At 38.7% G+C, this 24713-nt stretch overlaps 2 protein-coding genes across 4 annotated transcripts; both read left to right on the top strand.

Moving 5' to 3' along the window:
• The first annotated feature begins 1233 nt into the window (after positions 1–1233).
• lyar (Ly1 antibody reactive homolog (mouse)) lies at positions 1234–3819 on the top strand. The gene is made up of 8 exons (XM_085160049.1): positions 1234–1736; positions 1824–1938; positions 2032–2139; positions 2221–2301; positions 2485–2806; positions 3011–3073; positions 3233–3318; positions 3556–3819. Exons 1-8 carry the CDS (start codon positions 1615–1617, stop codon positions 3691–3693), a joined length of 1035 nt encoding a protein of 344 aa, XP_085016175.1. The 5' UTR covers positions 1234–1614; the 3' UTR covers positions 3694–3819.
• A 2589-nt stretch (positions 3820–6408) lies between these two features.
• On the top strand, positions 6409–21299 carry tmem128 (transmembrane protein 128). Of its 3 annotated transcripts, XM_085160051.1 has the most exons (5): positions 6412–6612; positions 7849–7981; positions 8930–9091; positions 17220–17328; positions 21007–21299. In XM_085160051.1, the coding sequence occupies exons 1-4, from the start codon at positions 6513–6515 to the stop codon at positions 17317–17319; spliced, it is 495 nt and encodes a 164-aa protein (XP_085016177.1). In that variant the 5' UTR covers positions 6412–6512; the 3' UTR covers positions 17320–17328; positions 21007–21299. The 3 variants fall into 3 exon arrangements, with proteins under 3 accessions (XP_085016178.1, XP_085016176.1, XP_085016177.1); XM_085160052.1 differs by lacking the exon at positions 17220–17328 and having other exon boundaries at positions 6409–6612; XM_085160050.1 differs by having other exon boundaries at positions 6411–6612; positions 17220–21299.
• The last annotated feature ends 3414 nt before the right edge of the window (positions 21300–24713 follow it).

Raw genomic sequence — 24713 nt, 5'->3', positions numbered from 1 at the left:
GTGTGTACATTTTGTGGAAATGACACTGAAAGTCTGGATCACTTGTTTTTCTACTGTGAATCAGGTTACTGCTTCTGGATTGACATGTGGAGCTGGCTACAGTCCAGGGGAATTCAGTTACCCCATTTGACGGTGACCGTAATAAAATTTCAAATGCTTGCTGAGAATGCAGATTTTGACTTGATGATTAGAATGGTTTTGTTACTGGGAATTTTTTTTATTCACAAATGCAGATACTTTAAAACTAAACAATGTATAAACGGATGGCTGAGTGACTTTAAACTTTGGGCTAAGTCGCTGAAACTTGTGAATAACAAGTAAGCCTGTAAAGTTGTTGTATTATTTAAAAAGTTTAATCTATGTTAAAAGGAAACCTCCCTATTTAATGATCATGATTGCCCCTTTTTTAATTCATATTATTTGTGCCTTTGGTTTCAAATCCTACAATGACAGTTTTTTAAAAAATTCCTTTTGTCCTCATTGTTTTCTCTTATCTCGTTGTACCGCTCAACCGAGGATATTTGGATGTTTGAATTAACGATGGTGCCTCACATGTTATATTGCTGTTTATAAATAAAGTTCATTTTAAAAAAAGAAAAAAGACAGCTCTGCCTCTTTTTCGACTGCCCGGGACATTTAAACAATGGATACCTCCGTATATAAACAAATTCATGCTTTTCTCCCTTTCTTGAATAACAGCGCTGTAAAATAAGAAGAATGGCGCCTAATTAATTACAGACTTAATAATACAGATTTAATAATATGTCACGTGAAGATTAATCAGACAGATTAACTGTTTACTGACAATTGACAGTGATGGCGGACATCATCATCACTATTCCAACCAATCCTCTCCACACAGACAATCATAAACACACTCGACTATCACTAAATCAAATTTAACATATACACAAACACGATTTGTAATGACGCTAGTTCAGTTTACAATAGTGCTCATTCGCTCGGTCAGCAAGTGGCGGTATCCTCTGGGGAGTAAACTGCCATTAAACGAAACAGGAGAAGAAGAGAACATCTGCACATGCGCGGTATGGATCGGGGAGTCCTGATCCGTAACTATCTTTTTTTTTTTTTAAGTTTTTGTCTACATTATATCGAAATGTTTCATCACTGCAAACATTTTAAAAGATACTTATTATTGTTAACATCTTAACAGATATTCTGACCCGTAACTATCGTAAAATGCTTAGAGCGGAAGTAGTAGCCTTTCGCACATGCGTGGTACCCATCAGGTTTCCGGTACGGGTAGTGGTACCCTAATGTGTGTTTGGAAAAGTTTGGAATATAACGAAGCCGCTGAACGTTTGCGCTCAAATGTGATTTTGAGGCAACTGATTTAATCCGTCGGCTCACACCGTTTTGACCTCCACTTTTCCCAGGAGAGGGTTTGTTTTTTTAGTGTTTTACAGTTTTAGGGGACCCAGGTCTGCCGCCGTTCTTTGGCTAACGTTAGCTCGTATCAGCGCTGTCACATGCGTTCAGCTTTTGCATGAGAGTTTAACCGACTCCGGTTTATAGGTCGGTGCCGCAGAGTGTAGGCCGGTTCAGTTTTGACCGTTATCGCTGCACTCTAGTCAAACAGGAGAGTCTTTGAATATGGTGTTTTTCACCTGCAACGCTTGTGGGGAGTCCCTGAAAAAAGCTCAGGTTGATAAACATGTAAATATCTGCCGGGGCTGCCAGGTGCTGTCCTGCATCGACTGTGGAAAAGACTTCTGGTAATGAATGACTGTTCACTGCTAGCCCAGGCTAACAGGCGCTAGATCAGCCTCGGTGCTAACGATTTATGTGTGTTTGTCTACTAGGGGCGATGACTACAAAACCCACATTAAATGCATCAGTGAAGATCAGAAGTATGGAGGCAAAGGCTACGAGGTCAAAACAAACAAAGGAGATGTGAAACAGCAGCAGTGGATCCAGGTAAGATTCAGGGAAGAAAAAGAAAAACTCTGCAAATCTTTTGGATCACTTAGGAAAGCCAACTGTTCTACCTTTTATGTCCTTTTACTGAAGAAAGTCCACGAAGCCATGAACAAACCCGGAGTCAGTGCAAAGCTAAGAGATGTCCTCCAACAAGTCAGTACTTACGATAACGTACCGAGAAAGAAGGCCAAGTTTCAGGTTAGTATTACTTAAACTGTACAAAGTAATCAGTTTTCACATTAATGTTGATTCACTGTCACATTTTTCTTTTCCCATCAGAACTGGATGAAAAATAGTCTCAAAATACCAAACCCCAGTCTGCAGGAGGAAGTGTGGAATATACTTGCTGCAGCTGATAACGTAAGTTAGGCTTGTTAGTTCTCATGTTTTTTCTGTGAATGTGTGCTTATTAAATTTGAATGTTACCAGGAAAATCGGCAGAAGCAAACTGTTCCTTTTAACATCAAGTATGCCATAAAAATAAAGAGTCTAGCATGTTTACAATAGCTGTAGTGATTGTCTTTAACTGCCACTGTCTAACAGGCTTTAGAGCCCCCACAGCCAGCTCAGCAGACAGAGGCTGAAGTCAAAGTACACACGAATGGAAAAGAAGAGCCGAATGGCCACCCAAGTGATGAGGGAGAGAAGAAGAAAAAACTGAACAAACGGGAACGCAAAGAGGCCCGACAGCAGAAGAAAGGGAAAGCTACAAAAGGTGCTGAAAATACAGTTGCACAAGAGCTGGAGAAAGAAATGGTGGGCAAAAAGAAAAAGGACAGAAAGAGAAAACAGCTCTCTGAAGAACCCAGTGATGATGATAACAGCTATGGCACTGAAAATGAGACATCAAGCAAGAAAACAAAGGGTGAGTCAAGATTTCTGAAGTGCTAGACATTATCTGTTACTGTCATGGTTAAACTGAGTTTAGGTATTCTCTAACACTCAAGCATAGATTGGGGATGTTTACATCAGCAGCTTTGTGAAGTTTGGTCAGATTTATGTTTTTTTTTTTTTAAGTGTGTGTGTATTTCAACATTTATTAGATAACTCTGTTATCATCCTTTTCCAGTTGATGAAGAAACGGAGGATGCTGATGATCAAGAGGAGACTGAGGATCAAGCTGCTGCTAAAGGTACGGTGGAGCTAGCAATGACTAAGATTGCCCTGCTTTATTAAATGATTAGTCAGTGATTAGGCAGCAGAGGTCAGTGTTGCCTCTTTTGTTCAGAGTGAGAAAGTGACCCTTGGTGATTAGTGTCTGTACTGAAAGCTGATTTCTGTTTCTCATCAGGTAAATTTAACTGGAAGGGGAACATCAAGGCAGTACTGAGAGAGTCACCTGACCAGGAAATGTCAGTGAAAAAACTCAGAAAGAAGGTGAGCCGTGAAGTGTTTTCATTGCTATATGAAATGAGGATGTAGTTGTTTATGGTAAATGGCCTGTATTTGTATAGCGCTTTACTAGTCCCTCAGGACCCCAAAGAGCTTTACACATTCAGTCATCCACCCATTCACACACACATTCACACATTATTTGTATATCAAACTCATAAAGTTTCAAAGATCTATAATCTTTTATTAACACTAAAGTAAAAGCTTGCTCATGTTTTTCAGATTTTGGCTGCCTACTATTCCTACACTGGTGATAGGAATTTTAAGAAGGAGGAAGAAGTGCTAGCACTTTTCAACAACAAGATCAACAAAAATCCAAAGCTTAGAGTTTTGAAAGATAGAGTTAGACTTGTAAAGTAGACTCCTTCATCTTCTCCTTTTGACATATTGCATAGATTTTTTTTCAATTTCAAAGCCATCATTGTCTTATTGTTGTCTTTTAATACAGTTGACATGATGTTGAAGATAAAATGTTTTTACCACCGATTTAAGTGTCTGGTTCCTGTTTGACTTAAAAACTTTAGTACTGTTTAATGTATGACAATTGTGATAGATGGCTCCTCTGTTACGCATTCCAAGCTCGCGGTAAGGCTGGGAAATGGCACCTTATCTGTGGGATTGGATGTTCGAGTGGGGGAAGGGTAACGGGAGAGGTGCACCTGAGGTGAATTAGACTCTCACACGGGACGAAGTTAATGCACATTCCTCGGCACCCCGAACGGGGCTCACTTGGCCAGGGATACAGAAGCCCCATAGAGGCAAGACGCTTGGTGTCAGCCTCAGGTGAAGTTTTAATGCTGTCTGATTTTGCACGACTAGAATGAGCAGTCTCTTTACCCTGTACGCACACGCAGACACACACACAAACAGGAGGAAATCTGCCCAGCTTTATGAAGCTCAGCTAATCCCAGCAGGTTTAACACTGATGCTCATTCATCACACTGCTTACCTTGTAATTGTATATTACATACTTTGGGCTTTAGTCAAGCTGTAACTGAAGTTTGGTAGTATTAAAATGATGTTTTCTGGTCCACCTGGGCTCAGCAGAACTTAATTCTGTTGATTTAATCCAGACCCCCCAGAATGCTGAAACTACATCTTCACTGCAAAACAAATGCATTCATTCAAGCCTTAATCTGCTGTGTATGATTAATAACATGCCGTTGGTATCAAAGTGAAATTATGAAACGTACAGCTCTGTGTAAAATGTTATTTATATTTTACTTACAAAGAGCCAGACTTCCTCAAAAAAACTTTTTTAAGTGGTCTTGAGCAATAGTTCTTACAGTCTTAGTTTTTCTTTGGACTTTTACTGCATTTCACTTATTTTCAGTCTAGTCTGTATAGCTCTCCATTTTCTTTCACTGATCTATGAATTATTCAAGCGTAGAAAAGCTACCTAACTCAAGGAATTTCCAGATGTTGTTCCTGCACAGGCAGCTTAAAAAAGGAACCAATTTTTATATTGTGTCTTTGGGGACTTTGTAATCAGCAGACTGTCCAGAAAAACCCAGTATAATCCATTCCTGGGTATGTGATCTACAAAATGCAGAAAATAACAAGGTTTCAAAGACAAAATAACATTTTTGCATGAATAAAGTGTCTGCCAAAAAGAAAAGTTGGCATAGATTGACATGGTGTGCGATGTAGGTGAAGGATTTTAATATACTGGAATAGAAAAGAAAATGGCATCTGTTGCAGATGTGAAAGCCACCCTTAAGAATGAGGAAAAAAACCCAGCAAAGACTTGACACAGGAGCGAAAAGATGCATCTGGCCTTGTAGTTTTTGTTGAAGCCTCATCACAAATGGTCACTAAACGGCTCTGTCATGATTTGGGGTTCCATTTCAGCCAGCCTTGTTTGGAGATCGTTTAAAATTATTGGATTTAAGAACATAGAATAGTACCATCAGATTTTGATCCACCAGGCAGTACAATTTGGAAAGTATCTGATTAGAAAAGGTTTCATTTTGCAGCATGAAAATGATCCCAGACACACTGCCAATGCAGTAAAAGCAGACCGGGAAAGAAAAAAAAAACAAACAAACAGTGAAACACTATCAGTCATGGATTGGCCTCTTCAGATGGATTGGGTGGCTCAAGAGTTTTGCACAGAACTAAGTTTTTTTTTTTTAAAACTTATTCATTTTTGGTTCATAAAATTGTGATATAAGTGTCACATCCATACGATGTTCAGCACTGTTACAGTTTTATTTCAGTGAGGTATTTTAATATATTTTAATAAGAGGAGTCATTTCATTTTCCCTAAAGATGATGAAATGCAGGTGTTGTGCAGTTATGTGATTTTAAATAATGAGAATTCCAATCCAATAGTCATATATTACAAAAATAATAAAAACATTCCAACAAAAGCTGGACTCTGGCATTTATAGCTGCTAAACTGGGTGATAGACAAACCATTAAGTATAAAAAAATCTGTCTCAAGTCTCAACAGAAAAAATTAGGGTTCAGAATTACAAGCAACAATAAGAGAAGTGTCAGATTGCTGCCAGAGCTATGTAAATGTATACATTCACATTCAAGATTAGGCTTGGAGTAAAGCCAGCGACTATGTATTCTGCAAATGTTATGAGGGTTGGCATCAGAAGTACCCCATCAGACCACCCTCCCCTTAATCCTCAGTTACACTAGACGTGCATTTCTTTCCAGACCAGTGGTCCAGTTTGGTTGTTGCTCTACCTTTCCAGCTGCTCCTTAATAAAAGACAGGCACAAAATGTTTTTTATAGATATTCTTTTCAAAACGACAGAAAATTTCTGAACGGCCCATTCCTCTTTGCCAAATTCTATTTTTATACGTGTAAAGAATAAGAAAAAAAACAGTCGTATCTGTCACTTGAGTTAAAAGATTGAAGAGACTGAGAATACTTTATGATTAAGCATTCTATCTTAGAAAGATCCAATTTAATATATACCTGACGTTAACCTTTCTGAAAGTATTCTACCTTTTTACTTTAGCTATTTTATAATCGCTTTAAAGTCAAATGATTAAACATTAAGTTATTCTTATCATTTTATTATAGAATGGGTTTTAAAACTACAACCGTCTCGTTCAAGTGCGTCATAAAAAAGCGACTCAGTGTGTCACAGGAAGCGCCTTCTGATACCCAGCTAGCTAACATTTAATGTTCATGTTAAGTTAATGGTAGCGTCAGTAAAATGTTGAACGACAGTGAACTTGCAAACTTACGGAATCGATTTAGAAGAGATGCAGAATTGCTTATGCGACCAGCAGATTCGGGTACCGAAGATGAAAAGAGTAAGGTTTAGAAAATGTATGCTGGCTAACGTTATTAGCCAGTTTTAACTAATATTTCTTCTTCGTCTTCTTCTTCTGAACGAACCATTTACGCTGGAAGGCACCGTTACTGTTATCCACAGAGTTAACCCCGGTCTGTGACTTTAAAGGTGTCAAACTGTCACTTGAGTACAAATGGTGGTTGTCTGCCACAAGTACAGCTGCTGACCCGAGCAGAGGTTCATAGAAAAGTAACCTTTCCTTCTTTCTTTTTTTTGGTCTTTCTTTAAACCATTTAACGTTTTTCTTTCTTTTCATTACTTCGTCCCTGTATTAAGCTACAGGTAATTAAACGCAAACTCCCTCAGCTGTAACACAGCGGCTGGTCATTGTGACTGCAGCCTTTTTATTGTAATGGTGTCTTGTAGGCAGCTTGTACAACCGACACTTGTCCAACTCTGAGGCCCTAGCTGGCAGAAATCCACCAATTCTTGATTGTTTTGACTGTGAGACTGTGAAGAAACTCTGTGTCAGCTCAGCAACATAATACAGGGGACACTCTACTCCTACACAGTTATCAATTCAAGGGTCGTGCCTTTGCCAGTGTAAACTGTAAGATAACCGAGATTGAGATTTCTTATGAATGGCTTTGTGTATATGACACCCATACCTGCTTATCATCACTGGGTCTCTATGGCAAGATAATGTATTATAGTACTATGCCAATGTTACATGAAGGATGAACCATTAGGCTTAACTTTGATTAAGATGTACAGCAGCTACTTATCTGGGGCGTCAAGTTCATAGTGAACTCTTTGTACAGTGGAGTAGCACGCTAAGCCACTTCAGCGGCCAACAACAATCTCTGATACGTTTAATCAACCATTAAATTATAGAGATTAATAGCCCTCTGAGAGGGAAGATTGTCTGAAGGAAACCTATCAGTTTTGCCTCAGAAGCTGCTTAAACGCTGGAATTTGTACAACAGAGATTTGTCGTATGCCTTCTAATGAGACAAATGTTAGATTTGATTTATGTCATATGGTGCTATAACTTCAGTTTTCTTTGAGTAATGCAGTGTGTTAATATAATAACTTTACTTAGCATCTAATTTATAGTAAAACATCGTAACAGTGTACGGTCTGTTCTTCTGAGGTGTCCTGTAATTAAGTATGCCTTTAAAAAGGGCTTGAGTTAATACAAATAATTTTTGTGCTTTTGTGTTTGTTTGTGTTTTTTTTTTTTTTTATCTTTCAGGTCAGGGGGAAAAAGAGGTCAAACCACTCCCCCGCATCAATAAACACTCTGTTTTCTGGATTGTGGCTTCGGTAGTTGTGACATACTACGTGGACTTCCTCCGACACATCATGGAAAATGATGATATAAAAAGGTGAATGTGCTTTGTTGCTCACTCATTCCGCGTTATACTATTATTAAAATTTCTCAGATAATCACAGTAAACATTGTTCTTTTAAAGTATTTGCTGTAGTTCTTTTTGAATATCATCAACATCAGTATATTTCATTGCATTTTGTGGAAAATGCATAATTTGTGATGATACTCAACATGAGTTCTATTAGCTAAGCAGGTTACTGTCCGCTTAGTTGTTGCATTTTGCCTGGACTATAGAACAGTACTGCTGTTTGGTTCACTAGCTGGTGCATGTGCACACAGACAGTAGCTTGTATATTTTCTGCTGTTAATGTCTTTACTATAGCTTATCTCATATAGAGTGACTGCTCTCTACTCTGCACTCTAATGATGTAGTAATAAGGAGATGCAGATAGACGCAACAATACCCTTGTATAAAAAGAGTCTTTCTTTTCTTTTCTAGGGTGCACCAATTCCACCAAATGCCATACTCGGATACTTTTGTAACTTAATCATAGCTAGATGCTGATAACTGCAATAACAGAAAACTTCCCACAGTAAGAAGTGATGGATTATCTTCTTAAAGGCATCACCTCCTCTGTGCACATTGTTTTTTAATATATTTCACATAATTTTTGTCAAATCAGTATTTCAGTTTAAATTTTTTTTTATATTACTTACATAATTGTAGTGTTGGTGTTATAAAGGAATACCTTTTTTTAACATTACATTTTATTTCTTTATTTTTTTTAACTGTATCACCAGGCACTACTTTGTCGTTATGAAAGGTGCTTGAAAATCAAAACCCAAGAGGTGTTTTTTTTGTTTTTGTTTTTTTTCTTCTCTTTCAATGACATTGTGATTATATGATACTGGTGCGAATGTGTTCATGACGCAGCATGTTCTCTGTTTGAATAGACTAGCTTTAGGTGTTGACACTGATCCTCATTTTAACCTGTTTTGCCAGTTGGTGGTTCAGCGTTGGCCTGTTACTCCTGGGGATCTGCTTGTCTCTGGCCATGTTTTGCATTGTGTACTTGGAGTGGTACAAAGGCATCCAGCACTATGACCAAGAGTACCCTGCCATTCCTCCAATCACCACTGCAGCATTTATCGCTGCATCATGCAGGTAAAACAGCACATATCCTGCGTAATTACAAGTTAACTCCAAAGCATTGTTTTCACACAAAAAATGCAGCCATAGGTTTATATGCCAACAACATGTATAGCAAAGGCTATAGTACTTTTCTTCTTTAAATGTGTTTGCATAAACAATTTTATATTCTTTTGGGTATATAGTAGTAATAATAATAATAATAATACATTTTATTTGAGGGCGCCTTTCAGAAACCCAAGGTCACCTTACAAAAAACACAATTAATAAAAGGAACAATAGTTATAAAATACATAACATAAGTTAAAATTACAAAACAGAGCATGACAACAGATAAAATCAGCATTAATGCGAATAAGCCAGTCTAAACAGGTGTGTTTTGAGCTGTGTCTTAAATACGGAAAGGGTGTCAATATTTCTTAGTGCAGGAGGAAGAGAGTTCCAGAGCCGGGGAGCAGAGCGACTGAAAGCTCTGTTCCCCATAGTGATAAGGTGTGAGAATGGAACGGTAAGATGAGTCGCAGATGATGATCTGAGAGGGCGGGAAACAGTGGTGATATGGAGCAGGTCACACAAATATGAAGGAGCAGATTTATGGATACATTTGAACGCGAGAAGAAAGATTTTAAAGTTTATCCTGGCTTCTATGGGCAACCAATGAAGCTGCTGAAGAACTGGGGTAATATAAGCACTTAACGCAGTACGGGTTATGATCTGAGCTGCAGAATTTTGAAGAAGTTGGAGTTTATGAAGGGACTTTTTAGGGAGACCAAATAGGAGGGAATTACAGTAATCAATACGGGATGTAATAAGACTATGGACAAGGATGACAGCAGCATGGGGAGTAAGGAAAGGGCGTAGTCGGTTAATATTACGTAAGTGGAAGTAAGCAGACCGGGTTATGTAATTAATGTGAGACTGGAATGAGAGAGTATTATCAAGTATGACACCCAAACTCTTAACCTGAGGGGAGGGAAGGGTGGGAGAATTTTCAATGTTAATGGAAAAGCTGTGGGATTTGGTTAGGATAGATGGTGTGCCAACAAGTAAAACTTCAGTTTTATTACTGTTGAGTTTGAGGAAATTGGAGGAGAACCAGGATCTAATCTCAATAAGACAGTCTGAGAGGGAGGTAGGTGGGAGGGATGAATTGGGTTTAGAAGAAAGGTAGAGCTGGGTGTCATCGGCATAACAGTGAAAGTTTATATTATATTTTCGGAATATATAACCAAGAGGAAGCATATAAATAATGTATAAAAGAGGCCCCAATACTGAACCCTGGGGCACACCAGCAGAAACAGGATAGAGAGTTGAAGAATGGGATTTAAGTTGGATAAACTGAGTGCGGTCTGAGAGATAGGAGGTAAACCAGGCAAGGGGGGTGTGACTAATACCAATGGAAGCTAACCGGTTCAGGAGAATATTGTGAGAAATGGTATCAAACACCACACTAAGATCAAGAAGGATGAGGATGGATAGGAGACCAGAATCAGCTGCCATCAGAAGGTCATTGGTAATTCTTAACAGAGCAGTTTCTGTGCTATGATTGGGGTGGAAACCAGATTGAAATTGATCATAGAGATTATGGTCATTGAGATGTAAATGAAGCTGGGCGGCGACAACTTTTTCAAGAATTTTTGAAATAAAGGGGAGATTTGATATAGGGCGAAGATTATCAAAGTTATTGGGGTCTGCACCAGGCTTTTTGAGAATTGGGATAACGGAAGCCTTTTTCAGTGCTTCAGGAACAATTCCAGTGTTCAGGGAGGAATGAATAATATTGGTTATGAGAGGTGCTAACGAGGGAAGACAGGCTGTAACTAACACAGTGGGGAGAGGGTCAAGTTGACAGGTGGATGACTTAGATTTTTTTAATGAGATTAGATACATCAGTTATGGAGGGAAGAGTAAAGCTTGAAAATAACTGACAGGAAAACAGTGGGGGAACCAGGAAGTCTACTTCAGAGTCAGGAGCTCCTAAAGAGTTAAGTTGACGGTGAATGTCTGAGATTTTAGAAGCGAAAAAAGAGATAAGAGAGTTGCAAAAATCAACAGAATACATGTGGGAGGGGAATGTGTCTGGAGGTTTTGTAATTTTACTGAATAATGAATAGAGGGACCTGGAGTTATCTTCATTAGAACTAATTAAACCAGAGTAGTAAGCAGATTTGGCTGAGGCAATGCAGTCCTTATAGAACAAAACATGATCATTGTGCATTTCTTTATGTACAGTAAGTCCGGTTTTCTTGAATAGACGTTCAAGTTGGCATCCTTTAGCTTTAAGGTCACGCAGGTCGGAGGTAAACCATGGAGCTGAATGGGAAAATGAGACAGTTCGATGTTTAAGGGGAGCAAATATGTTAAGAAGGCTATGAAGGTTGACATTATAATGACAAACGAGTTCATGAGGGGTTGAGGAGCTGTGGATAGATGGAAGGTCATGGACGGCAGATGAAAAAACAGCTGGGTTGATATTACTGATTTTCCTCAAAGTGATATTATGAGAGATACAGGTTTTGGAAGCGGTTATGTTTGCATCAAAAGAAATAAACATATGATCAGACTGGGGAAACAATGTGGCTTTACAATGGGTGGGGGTAATGCCAGAACAACAGACCAAATCCAGGATATGACCTTTGGAATGGGTAGGAAATTTTATGTACTGTAGAAGCCCAAAACTTTCCAGGCAGGAGGTAAATTCTCTGGAAAGAGGGATTTTATTATTGTCCATATGAATATTGAAGTCACCAGCAATGATCAGATTTGGAGAAAGTACAGAAAAATGAGTGAGAAGAGCAGAAAATTCATTTAAAAACAGTAAGAGATAATGGTAGGCAACGGACTGTCCAGTAAGATTAATGTTACTGTGGCATGTACTGTAATCAAAGTGGATCTTAATCTGTAAGGAAAGAAAGCTGCTAAAGCTAGCCTCTGTTGACTCATCAAACTGATCTAAAAGTATGTGTGTAATGTTATGAACAGTAAAAAGTGCCTAGCATTTCAGCACAATTTAAAATTTGTAATAATTGACTTGTTTAATGGCAGCCATTTTGATAGCAGGTTAAAAAGAAATATTGGTATTTAATCAAAGCTATTTGTGTAAGTGGAATGGAGCAGGTTTAGACATTTTCTTGCAGGTGTTTGTGTGTATACTACTGTGCAAAAAAGATTTTGAACCAACCCTCATTTCTTTATAATTTTCGAGGGAAATTGAAAGTAGGGGCAGCAAATTATTTTCTTTATATATGGTCTCGCATATTTGCAATATGCAATGCAAGATATAAAAAACAAAAATAGAGTTTGTGCAGTTCTCAAAAGCTTGAAAATCTATATCGTGTGTATATATGGTAATATCAATATGGTATAATGTTGGTATAATAACCATTTTTATTTTTTAACACTGTCTGAACTCCCTTAGGCAAACCTTCTTACCATTTATTTAAGTGGTCTTCAGGAATAGTTCTCCAGGCTTCTTGAAGGACATTCAAAGCTCTTCTTTGGCTGACTTTTGTTCCATTCTCTGGCAAAATGATCCCACACTGCTTCAATAAGGTTGAGATCTGGGCACTGGGGAGGCCAATCTATGACTGACAGTTGGGCTATGCAATATGATGAATTATATTAGAGGATGATATCGAAACGCTTATTGTTTCATATTTATACTCTATCACAAAACACAGTATTAACTTGAAATATTCTTTCATTGGCACCACACAAGAACCAGCCAAAAAATTTTTAGGAGCTCGTTATATGATTTTGGGCACTGGTCAAAACATTCGATTCCAGGTACATAACTCCCAGCCGAAAACACTTCACCACGAGTCGATTTGCCTGTTTTATATTATGAGTGTCGGGTAAGTATTGGAGGAAATCAGCAACGTAGCATACTACGCTGGAACAACAGATATGTGGATGAGCCGAACAACACATCCTTGTAAGAGTTTAATGGTGCACTGCATCCGAAACCGAACACTCTGCAGTCAGTGTCTGCAGAGGTTAGTTTCTTGACAACCATACAGGGACAGTAATGATTGCTGGAGGGCTCAGGGAAGCGCTTTCATGAGTGCAACGGGTCATCTAGCTTGTGTCAATACGCCATGTGGTTAACGCCATGTGAGGTTCATATTTGTTTCACTTTTGATTTAATTTAAATGTAACAAGAAATATTACTTCTGTTTATATAATCAACACATATAATCACAAAATCTACAGAAAATGTACTATATTGTGATATGTGTCATTATCGGGATAACAGATGGGTTATATCAGGAGATTTTTGGTCATACACTAACTGATAATGTTGCACTTTTGGTTTCTCTATCCAGTTAAGTTTTTACTTCATTGGCAGTGTGTTTGGGATCATTGTTATGCTGAGAAATAAAGCTGTCAGTCATCTTTCAGTTCATATTGCATGGTGGATCAAAATCTGCCAGTGTTTTTCTGCATTCATAATTCCATCATTCCGACACATTTCCCAGCACCATTGGCTGAAATGTAGCCTCAAACCATACCAGAGCCTCACCGAGCTTTACAAATGGCTGTAGGTACTCATTTTGTACCTCTTCTGACCATGAAAGTGATGATTTGAACAAAAAATTTGAAATTTGGATTAATCGTTCCATAAGACCTCTTACCACATATTACATTTCAGTTCATGTCTAATTTGGGATAAATCAGCTTTTTTCTCTCTATTTTTCTTGCTTGAGAATGTCGTCCTGACAGCTAGGGCCAGTGAAGGAAGTAGAAATAAATTATGTGTTTTTTGTGACAGGCTGCTTTTGCTTTGTTTTTTTTCTTTTTCGTTAAGTTGTCTGGTATATGTAGACACAACACTGGGTCATCCCTTGACTTGGGTACTTTTTTTATGCTTCAATGATTCATAGGTCAGTGTTAAGTGGACAAGAAACAACAACAACAAAAAAAATTCTTTGAAAATGGACAGGTACAAGGACTGGACTAATAGTTGAGTAAAAAAGCAGCTAATGTCCAAAGAAAAGCTTTGAAAAGCCTTCAGAGAACCTGGAGAACTATTGCTCAAGAGCCCCAAAAAGTTGATTCATCCAAGTGACTTCTTTAGTCTCAGCTGACCGCAGGTTTCCCCATCCTTTTAAACAGTACATTTGCACAATAACTGAAACTAGCACCACTGACGAACAATGAGCGTGAGGTCACTTTCTTGATCATTTATATCCAAATTTTCATCACCACTAATCAACAACCACTGATCAAAGCCCATTGATCAGTGGTTGCTATGAGTACCATTCGTTGGGAAACGGCTGCAGTCACAGCATTGTAAGATGGTGAAAGATGCACCCATAGTCCACCTCCTCAATTTAAGAGATGGCCTTTCCCTTTTCAAGTAAATGGTCTCCTTGACTCCCTGCTGAAACCAGTGTTCCTCCCTGTCGAGGATCATTGAATGAGTGGCCACTGGCCTGTAGGTGTGAGTAGACCCCTGGCCTGACGAGTTAGCTTTTCTGTGTTGTGCCATCCGCTTAGCCAGAGGTTGTTTGGTTTTTCCAATGCATAAATCATGGCTATCCTCCTGGCACTTAACAGCGTACACTATACTGCTCTGTGTCGGGAGATCCGATCCTTGGGGTGGACCAATTTTTCACGCAGCGTGTTTCCGGTGTTAAGAGAAAATGCATCTCAGCTGTTCTGATACACATAAGGGATCACTAAGGGGTTTTGCTGAGGAAGCTCTTGTCCTCCCATTTTTCTGTCACCAACTACACTTTTAATAGTGTTTTAGCCGCGAATGTTGTGGCCTAATCTTTACATGTCTGGTCAGGTTGTCAACATAGAACATGTTTGCAAAAGTGGTCAGATGTTTTCAGAGATGTCACTAGCTCTGCTAACAGTTAGCTGACAGAGTGCACCGAGCTCACAGCCCCGGTGTTCCATTGTAACAGTTTTTTGTTTGTTTGTTTTTTTTTACATTAACCGGTTTGTTTAAATATTCCACTCTCCGTGTTCCACATGTTGCATCCGCAGATTCTCATTTTCACCGAACGATTGTCTCTTTCCGCCTGGTCTTGTGTCTCTGTGCTTCTGTAACATACAGAACGAGCTGACATTTATTTCACGACACCAGCGATCAGCTCAACAAGCCCTCAGTTTACCTGCATGCATCCTCCTCCTCACCTGTCAACTGTTTAACACCTGCTGCTAATTCAAGAAACACGCCCATGTTACCTGGTGATAGTCACAGTTTAACTGGGCAGTCGTTGTTCGATATAACGCAATGTCGACACATTTTTCTGCAAAAGATAAGTAAATGTAGTTTTTTTCCCGAGCGCAGAGCTGCTGGAGCTTGTTTCCCTACAGAGCATTTTATAGGCAAACCCACTTTATCAGCGGCTGATGTCCAATCACTGGCACACAGCTTTGAAACCTCACCTGAGTTTTAGCTCTCAGTGGTTAAACACTGGATTTATATAGCTTTAATGCACATAAAAACAGCTGCTTGTTTAAGTGACAATACATGAATGTTTTTTTGGGTTTTTTTTGCACTAGTAAAGTTGTGGAGTTGTATTTTGTCTCGCATCAATTATATCGTCAGTTATATCGTTATCGCAAATTTTCAAATATATATTGTGATAAATATTTTTGGCCATATCGCCCTGCTATAGCTGGTCGGTGCTGAGATTGGTTCTGGTGCTGAGATTGGGGTCATCTTGTAATCGCTTACAAACTACCTCCACTGCTTCAGTGACTGGGATGCAAGTGAAGAGAGATGTAACATCGTACGAGACCATTCATCTGCCTACATAATGACATCTTTCAACAAAATCCAAGGTGTTCTTCATGTGGTGTTCAGAGGTGCCTACTAACGGGTTGAGGATCGAATCCAGAACCGAGATGTTATAGGTGACTAAGTTGATCATAAAGACAATTGGTCTTAAAGGTACACCCTATTTATGTATCTTTAGCAAACCACGTGGACTTGGTGTAGCTTCCCCTGGGTATATCCTGTGGTATGAGGTGTGGTCAATGGTATTGTCTTGTTCTAACTACTTCAGACACCATCTTCCTGTAACCACGTCCTGGGTCTCGTTTCAGGGGCTCATAAGTATTTTTGTCACTGTCACTGTGGCAAAATGTTCTCATGATAGTCTTTCTGGCTTAGCAAAACTGTGCACCTACCTTTGTCTGCCGGAAGAATGATATTGTTTTCGTCATTACTAAGGGATGTGAGTGCTTTGCTCTCCTCCATGCTCCTCAATGCTTTGCATTGTTGAGACAGGCTGAAACCTTTGTCTGCAGTTGCTTTGCTTCCACATCTTCAATGTTGTTGTTTCAAATTGCTGTTTCTGTGGCTGTGATCGGTTCCACTAGCCATATTTGTGTCGGTATCACAGCAAAGCTCTACCCTTTCGCAAGGATGTTTTTCTCTGCTTGGGTGAGTTGTCTGTCAGACAGATTTTTCACCCACTTGTCCAGTTGTATTTTCACTCATTATGCAAATGTACTGTTTAAAAGGTTGGGGAAAGCTGCAGTCAGCTGAGACTGAAGAAGTCATTTGGATGAGTGACAAAACATTTCTCCCACTGAAAACGCCACGTCCAGATGAACAGAATCAACTTTTTGGGATTTCCTTACCTCCATGATTGAGCATGCATAAAGATGTTGCTCTGGAGCATTTTTAAAGCGTGTTGCTTCCTTAGGAAAAAACAGAAAGAAATGTGATTCAATAGGGAAAAAAAGAGGTGATTCAATACTTTGCCACAATGCATACAGCACAGTATTTATTTAGTAGTTTTTTTGTTTGTTTGTTTGTTTGTTTGTTTTGGGGAGTGCAAAAAAATAAATAAAGATCATAATACTTTATATATCCCATACTTCTTTATTCTCAAAAGATGGTGATGATGATGATTATTGTTATTATTATTATTATTATTATTATTATTATCATTAAAGACAGATATATTGCATTATAGCAACTGATAGCATGTGGTGTTTAAAACCTAAAATAAAATAAAATGCCTGTATATGATGAAGGGGCAAAGGAGCTGAATCTGATAGAGAAACAGCTCTGTTGCCTGTCCTCTCACATCTTTTTGTAACAGGGAGCATCTGTATTCAACTAATATTTTACAAATGATCAATACTCAAACATTTCTCAATATTTGTCTTGCAGCTTTAACATTGCATTATGGCCAGTGTGGTCCTTCTTCACTCCACTCATCCTCTTCACACAGTTCATGGGTGTGGTCATGTTCATCTCTTTGCTTGGATGAATAGGAAAGGTGGGACAGTGTTTTTTGTTTGTTTGTTTTTTAAATAACTATACTGTGGAAATTTTAATTTTCACAGAGTGTCTTTTTTTTTTTTTTTTATCTGTTGACATTGTATTGTCTTTTGGACACATCTTCAAAATGGCAAAAAACTGCACTGTCCAGCGCACTCTGTTAATTGAAATTATTGGCAGTAAAGGTTAAATTATCTTAACTATTTTGTTGTTGGATATGACACCAAAAAATACATCTTTCATTGAAACTTAATGCTTTATATAGCACAGTGTTTTCCAACTACTGTGTTGCGGCACATGGGTGTGCCGTGGAAGATGATCTGATTCCATCTGATTAGTACTCTAAGCCAGCGGTCCCCAACCCCTGGGCCTCGGACCGGTACTGGTCCGTGAGTCGTTTGGTACCAGGCCGCGAGAGTTGAGGCTCAGGTGTGAAATGTATGGTTTTCAGGGTTTTTATCAGTTTTCAGCTTTATTTTGTTATCGTTTTTATCGTTAACTCGGTTTTCCTGAGTCATTTCACATGTGTTATGAATAAATCTTCTGTTTTCCGGTACCGGTACTAGTTTTATTTTGTTGTATTTATCCGTGACACCTTAAAGGCCGGTCCGTGAAAATATTGTCGGGCATAAACCGGTCCGTGGTGCAAAAAAGGTTGGGGGCCACTGCTCTAAGCGATCAACGGGCAGAACAATTATATTTTCTTCCACTAGAGGGCAGTACAACTACCTGCTGTAATTAAATGGGTTGCCAACTGCCAGTAAAACAGAAGAAAACCAAGAAGAAATTACATAATAGTCATGCTGTGAGATGACACAGCACATAATAGCAATCGATAAATATCTGAAAAGAAAAGTAGTCAATCTGACCTGGGTCCTGGAGAAAATTCCAACCCAGATGAAGGCCCTAGCATGTGTGATTTTTCTAAAATGAAATGTGTGCCGTGGCTCCAAAAGGTTGGGAAACACTGATATAGCAAATAATGGATTTTTATGTAGTGGCTGTCCAAGATGAAATTATGCAAGTTCTAAATGTAGAACCTTCTAGGAAAAAATAAATTACATGTACAGCAGAAATTGTTTTGTAAGTTTCTTGCAAGTAAGTATACTGAGTGTGCAGTAATGGCATAATTGCTATTTAAATATCTTCTGTTTTATCGCTTTATCTTTCATTTGTTAAGTCTCACTTGGCCTACGTGTATACACTTACCAGCCCTCTTTTATAGCTTGAACCATTTTTACCACATGAAAAGCAATAGTGTACTGAATTTCATTCAGACCTGCCTCGCTATCCCGCAACCTTTTCAATTCAAAATCCTTCCCATGTTTGATTTACTCTACATACATGCTTTGACACCATTGTCAAGACAAAGCACCATACACTGAGTGATAGGTTTTTTGTTTTGTTTTGTTTTGTTTTTTTAATAGAACTGCTCTCAATGCGTCCAATATCATTTTGCTTTTTTGTGGTTACAGTCTTTCTTTTCACTTGTCTGAGGAATCTTTGAGTCTTGAATGCATTACATAAAATAGCAGCATTAGTCCCAAAACAAGCTAGAAGTACATGAAATGTCTAGCAGGTAAGGAGCCTGAGCTAGTAAGTGAAGTTGATCCATATTTTGATGGGACTGGAGTAACTTTGATACATATTTTGGGCTGTGCAACGTGGATGGGATGGAATAGACTGGATATTTTATTATTATTTTGACTGGTAAAACACAAGGGAGCAAGGTTTTGGAGGTATTTAATTTAATATTTGGTGGCAGGGCTCTTGAGGTGGATATGATTTACCCTAAATGTCTGTAAGTTATGTAGCTGTCTTGGATGATGCATGCTAATGCCACATAGAATTTGTGGATTGTGGCTATGACGCAACTGGGAGGAGAATTGGCACCTCAAGTTCTGATTCTTAGCCACAAGCAGGTTGCGTCCCTGCTGTAGCTTTGGAACGAGTTGCTGTGCTGCTCCAAATAGAGCTGTTCAAGTATCTCAGGGTCTTGTTCATGAGTGAAGATGGAGTGAAATGGGAAATTGGCAGATGGATTGGTATCATCAGTTTATCAGTTGATCTCCATTCCTGTCCTCAGCTGAGGTCACAAGTCCTGGGTTGTAAACCGAAGAATGATTATGTGAACAAGTGTCAGAAATGAGCTCTTTCCTAAAGATGTGTGAACTCCCAGCATTATAATCAATGGATTGTTATTTATTTTTCTTATTTTTGAAATAGTCAAGTTGTCATTTTTTTTTCTCCTTTCCTTTAATGAACTTGGAAATTAGTTGATATAAACTCATTTATATATATACTCAAACAGATGTTCGGCTTAATTTAGTTGATTAGACCTCTACTAGGTTTTACTTGAATGACATCTTTCTGTGGCGTATAGGACAGTGTAATAGTTGAAACCCACAAAATAAAATCTCCTCCCATGTTCTTGGCATGATAAATTAAATGTCAGGTACTTTTTTTTCCCCCTGTAGCTTAAAGAAAACAAAAGCATGATTCAGTGTCCCCTTGCTGACCCTGTACATGTACAGAAGCATTGTTGTTGAACAAGTTGTCTCTTAAGCTTATTCTATTTGTTTGTAATGGACATATTTGAGAGCAGCTGTTTTGATATGAGCAGGGTGAACACAGGTGTTACTAATGACATGAATTAAGCTTGCGTGCCTACATCCACATGGACACTTTTCCCCCAAGTACATTTTGAACTATATCTCAGTGACCCCCCCCCCCCCCCCAACTAAAAAAAAGAAAAAACAAAACAATCTAAAAACTGACAAGCACAGAAATAAATCACTCCCTTTTTAAAAGAACAAAAACAAATTCCAGCCTTTATTTGTATGTAAATACACAAAGTTGTTTCAGTACACACGCCTTCATCAGAGAATAAAAGTCCATGAACACAGAATCGTTTCTAGTCGTATGCCCCCAGTAGGGCAGTCCAGATATGGTGTTACACCAGTCGCAAGGTACCACCTAATGGTAAATAGAATATTCCACCAGTGAATGTTGTTGCTGTTTTTTTCTTTTTCTTAAACCTATTGTTCAGTGAGAATGGTACACTGGTGATATGGTGATAAACTTTTCATATCTTTTTAAATAACCTCAATTACAATATAAACTGTCCTTGGAGTATAGCCAAGTGAGAATATATTTATTGGGCTGCAAAATCATTAAAGATCACAAAGTGACATACATGTGTTACCAATAGAGAGTTATAGTACATGCCAACAGCTTTCATCTGAGGCTTACAGAATTTTTCCCTTTTGGTAAATTTCAACTCCAAATAATTTGTAGGAATTAGAATATTATTGAGAGTGAGTGATGATCTAATGAGTCAAATCTTCCCTGAACCACCCTTAGTTTCAGAAGATCTTAGATTCTGTGTCACAATCCGGTAGGTGAAAGAGATACAAAAAGAGAGTTTTTCAGAGAGTCTGTTTTCATGGATTCAAAAGACAAAAATGCATAGAAAAAGCCACACTTACCAAAATACATGTGTAGATGTAGCCTAAAACAAGGTGAACAAGTTTGGATATTTGCTTTTTTTTTTCACTTGTCATATGTTGTCAGATTCTTTCTCATCATGTTAAATATTGTATTTCTGTATGTAACTAATATATATATATTTTTTAAATAATCAATATTCAAACATTTCTCCATACTTGTCTTGCAGCTTTACCATTGAGTTATGGCCAGTATGGTCCTCCTTTACTCCACTCATTTGATTCACACAGTTCATTGGTGTAATTATATTCATGTTGCAATCTTTGTGTTGCTGTTTTTTTGTTTTGTTTTTTTTTGTTTTTTTTTGACTGCTTTAAAGATTTAAATTTTCATTGTCTTTTATCAAACAACTGAGATTGTATTGTTTCTGGTTTAAAGATACTAAAGGTACTAAAACAAAAAAAGCTGCACAGTGCATTATGTATAGTAAAATGATTGTAAATAAAGATTAAAACCATTCAACTGTCTTGTTTGTTGTCCAGCCTAATCTACTCCAGTTCACTACAGTGCTGAGTTTTGTTTGTGGTTTTTTTTTTTTTTGTTTTGTTTTTTTTGTTTTTTTTTTTAATTTATTTTCTTAATTTACCTTCTGACGTTTTTCTTTGGACACTTGCTAGGTTTTCATTTAAATTAGTCCAGTCCTTGTACCTAACAGTTTTCAGGGAAGTGGTTTTTTTTGGGTTTTTTTGGTTCATTATGCTACTTTGCACTGACCGGTGAGTCATTCGACTATAAAAAAGCATCTAACTCAAGGGAGTCTTGTGTCTAGTGACGCTGGCCGTCTTGCCAAAGAAAAATGTAACAAATTATATATTTATGTGCTTTGTTGCCAGCAGCCTGGCACAATATGGAAGTAATTAAATCCAATTTCTTTAGTTAAATCTATGAAAGATGTCAAAAATAACAGCTTGACAGGCATGAAATAGTGTTTTTGCACATGAGATATTTCTAGAGATATTAGCTGAAGTCTGTGTGCAATGTGTCCTTAAAAAATTTCAGAAGCTGGGGAAGAGGAGGACAAGACAAATCATCTCATGCGCCACAATGCTGACATGATGTTAGCTGAGCAAAATGACATTAAATTGGCTCCACTGTAGGCTCCACCTACTTAGCTTGACAAAGTTGTATTTTATTTTTCACATTCCACTACTGATTAGTTACCAAAAAGTTGCAAATGCTTTCCTACTGCTTGAGGGTGTTGCACACTCACAACCACTTCTTATTCCAAGACAATTGTACAGGTCACTTGATAGGAGGCAACCTTTTACAGTCTGACATGGATTGACTGAAATGACTCTGATTGATCAAGGTTTGCAAATAATTGCTGTCTAGTTTATAAATGCAGATTGAATCAGACAGCAACAGATAACAACATGTTGTCAATCTTTGCCATTGAATACAACTCCAGGGGACTCGGCTCACTGCCAAATGGTTGTATTCTGGTTATATTCCTATGGAACAGGAAGTTGCAAACTTAAAGTGTAATAAACCTAGCATAAAAGGTAAGGACAGGTGTGTTTGGTCTATTCTTTGGTTTAACAATGCTTCTTGGCAATAAATCTTGCCTGTTTATTTCCCTTATAAGGAAATTGTATTTATGGGTTGAGCAGCAGAGTTGAGTATGTGTTACGCCCATGAAAAACTTGCCATTTCTTCTCTTATTCTGCTATTGACTCTTGTTTGTCAACACCTGGAGTCGGCACCTGTCAAGAAGAGGCTTTGAAGTGGGCGCCCAAAGAAGACGACACCACAATCATTTCCTCACTCAGCCTTCCATATGCTACTGAAATTTTGTTAAATGAATAAATTGTTTAATTGCCAGTATGTCTTGTTTCTTCAGACTTCAATCATCCATTTCAATAAACAACACCTAACAGGAGTCAATAGCAGAGCAAGCTGTTTGGCAGGGAAGATTTGGCAGGTTTTTAATGGATCCTCCCTCATACTGAATGCTGCTGCTCAAACCACAAATGCATTTTCGTTCGAAATGTGGCACCATTTAAGGGAAAACAAACAGGCCTTCCAAAAATATGAGATTCAGTGGCAAGAAGCATTTTTACAACAAAGGCACAAACCAGCGTGGACATGCCAGCAACAGCTATACTGATTGGACATAGCATTATGACCACCTGCCTAATATTGTGTTGGCCTGCCTTTTACTGCCAAAGAGCCCTGACCTGCTGGGCCATGTGCTCCAATACACCCCTGAAAATGTGCTATGGTATCTGATACCAAGATGTTAGATGGATTGGAATTTTTTCTCCACCATATCCCACACATGCTCAATTGGATTGAGTTGTCAATCTCAGCGTTGCGCTCCTCCAAACATTTCTGAACCATTTTTGCTTTATGGCAGAGCACATTGTCTTTAGCCACAGCTATCGGGGAATAGTGATTCCATGAAAGGGTGTTCAACAGTTCTTAGTTCTTCTTGTCAAAGTAACATCCCCATGGATGGCCAACCCCTAACCCCATGCTTCCAAACACAACACTGCTCAAACCACTGCTACACTACATCTTGGTCCCAGGTATTCCCCAGATAAGTAACACACACACACGGCCATCCATATGATGTAAAAGAAAACATGATTCATCAGACCAGGCCACCACCTTCCACTTCTCCATGGTTCAGTTCTGATGCTCACGTGCCGTTGTTTGCCTCTTCGGCAGTGGACAAGGGTCAACAATGGGCACTGGACTGGACTGTGGCTATGCAGCCCCATACACAACAAATTGCTATCAGAACCAGCATTAACTACTTCTGGCAATTTGAGCAACAGTAGCTGTTCTGTTGGATCAGAACACAGAGGCCAGCCTTTGATCTGTACACACATCAGTGACTCTTGGCTGCCCATTACCCTGTCTCTGGTTCACCACTGTTCCTTCCTTGGACCAGTTTTCCTCACAACTGCAGACTAAGAACAGCTGACAAGGGTTGCTCTGACCCACACGGCTAGCCATCACAATTTGACCCTTGTCAAAGTAGGTCAAATCCTTATCCTTGCTCATTTTTCCTGCTTCAAACACATAAACTTTGAGGACAAAATGTTCACTTAGTCCCTAATATAGTCCAACCACTAATATGGGCACAATGTAGAGATAATCAGTGTTCACCTGCCAGTGGTCATAATCTTATGCCTGGTTGGTGTATGTGATTTTCTATAATTTATCACGGTTAATTGCTGCCAACTTGCCAACAAAGCGCTTTACACATTCAGTCGTCCATCCATTCAGACACTGGTGATGGCAAGCTACATTGTAGCCACAGCTGCCCTGGGGCGCACTGACAGAGGTGAGGCTGCTGGAAATTGGCGCCACCGGGCCCTCTGACCACCACCAGTAGGCAACGGGGGAAGTGTCTTGCCCAAGGACACAACAAGCGAGACTGTTGGAGCCGGGGCTCAAACCGGCAACTTTCCGATTACAAGATGAACTGCCAACACTTGAGCCACAATCGCCCCATATAGACTAATAGTATCCTGACTCTGTCATATGACAGCATTTATGGTAAGTTTTAATGATATTGTTGATATGTCTGACAATCAAATTTTTTAGCAAAAATAGCTAAAGTTATATAACTTTATTTTATTGGAAATGGATAATGGCAAAGTTTAACTTTGAGAATGTAATGTGCAGTTGAAAAAAGGTGAAAAAAGGCTTGAAATCCGAGCTGCTCGACGAAACCTGATGCCCACTTCAGCCAATTTAGAAATTGCATCTTATACACGTTTGTCACAGAGATGAGAGGGGCATTTTTAGCTAGGTTAAACTGCTCGTTCCTTGTGATATTCCACATTAGCACTTTGTTGTTCACTGTCTTTATCTCGACTCTTATGCTTATGCTTCAAATCCTGCATACTGAACACAGGAAGCTTT

The sequence above is a fragment of the Neolamprologus multifasciatus genome, chromosome 5 (genome assembly GCF_963576455.1).
Source record: "Neolamprologus multifasciatus chromosome 5, fNeoMul1.2, whole genome shotgun sequence".
Taxonomy (NCBI): Eukaryota; Metazoa; Chordata; class Actinopteri; order Cichliformes; family Cichlidae; genus Neolamprologus; species Neolamprologus multifasciatus.
Note: the sequence above shows the minus strand (reverse complement) of the source record. Positions and strands in the feature narration are given on the sequence as shown.

Coding starts and splice junctions, on each gene's coding strand:
- lyar (XM_085160049.1), top strand. CDS start 1,615: ATGGTGTTTTTCACCTGCAACGCTTGTGGGGAGTCCCTGAAAAAAGCT. Junction 1,939..2,031: donor AACAGCAGCAGTGGATCCAG/GTAAGATTCAGG, acceptor CTTTTACTGAAG/AAAGTCCACGAAGCCATGAA. Junction 2,302..2,484: donor TACTTGCTGCAGCTGATAAC/GTAAGTTAGGCT, acceptor ACTGTCTAACAG/GCTTTAGAGCCCCCACAGCC.
- tmem128 (XM_085160050.1), top strand. CDS start 6,513: ATGTTGAACGACAGTGAACTTGCAAACTTACGGAATCGATTTAGAAGA. Junction 6,613..7,848: donor GGGTACCGAAGATGAAAAGA/GTAAGGTTTAGA, acceptor TTTATCTTTCAG/GTCAGGGGGAAAAAGAGGTC. Junction 7,982..8,929: donor GAAAATGATGATATAAAAAG/GTGAATGTGCTT, acceptor CTGTTTTGCCAG/TTGGTGGTTCAGCGTTGGCC.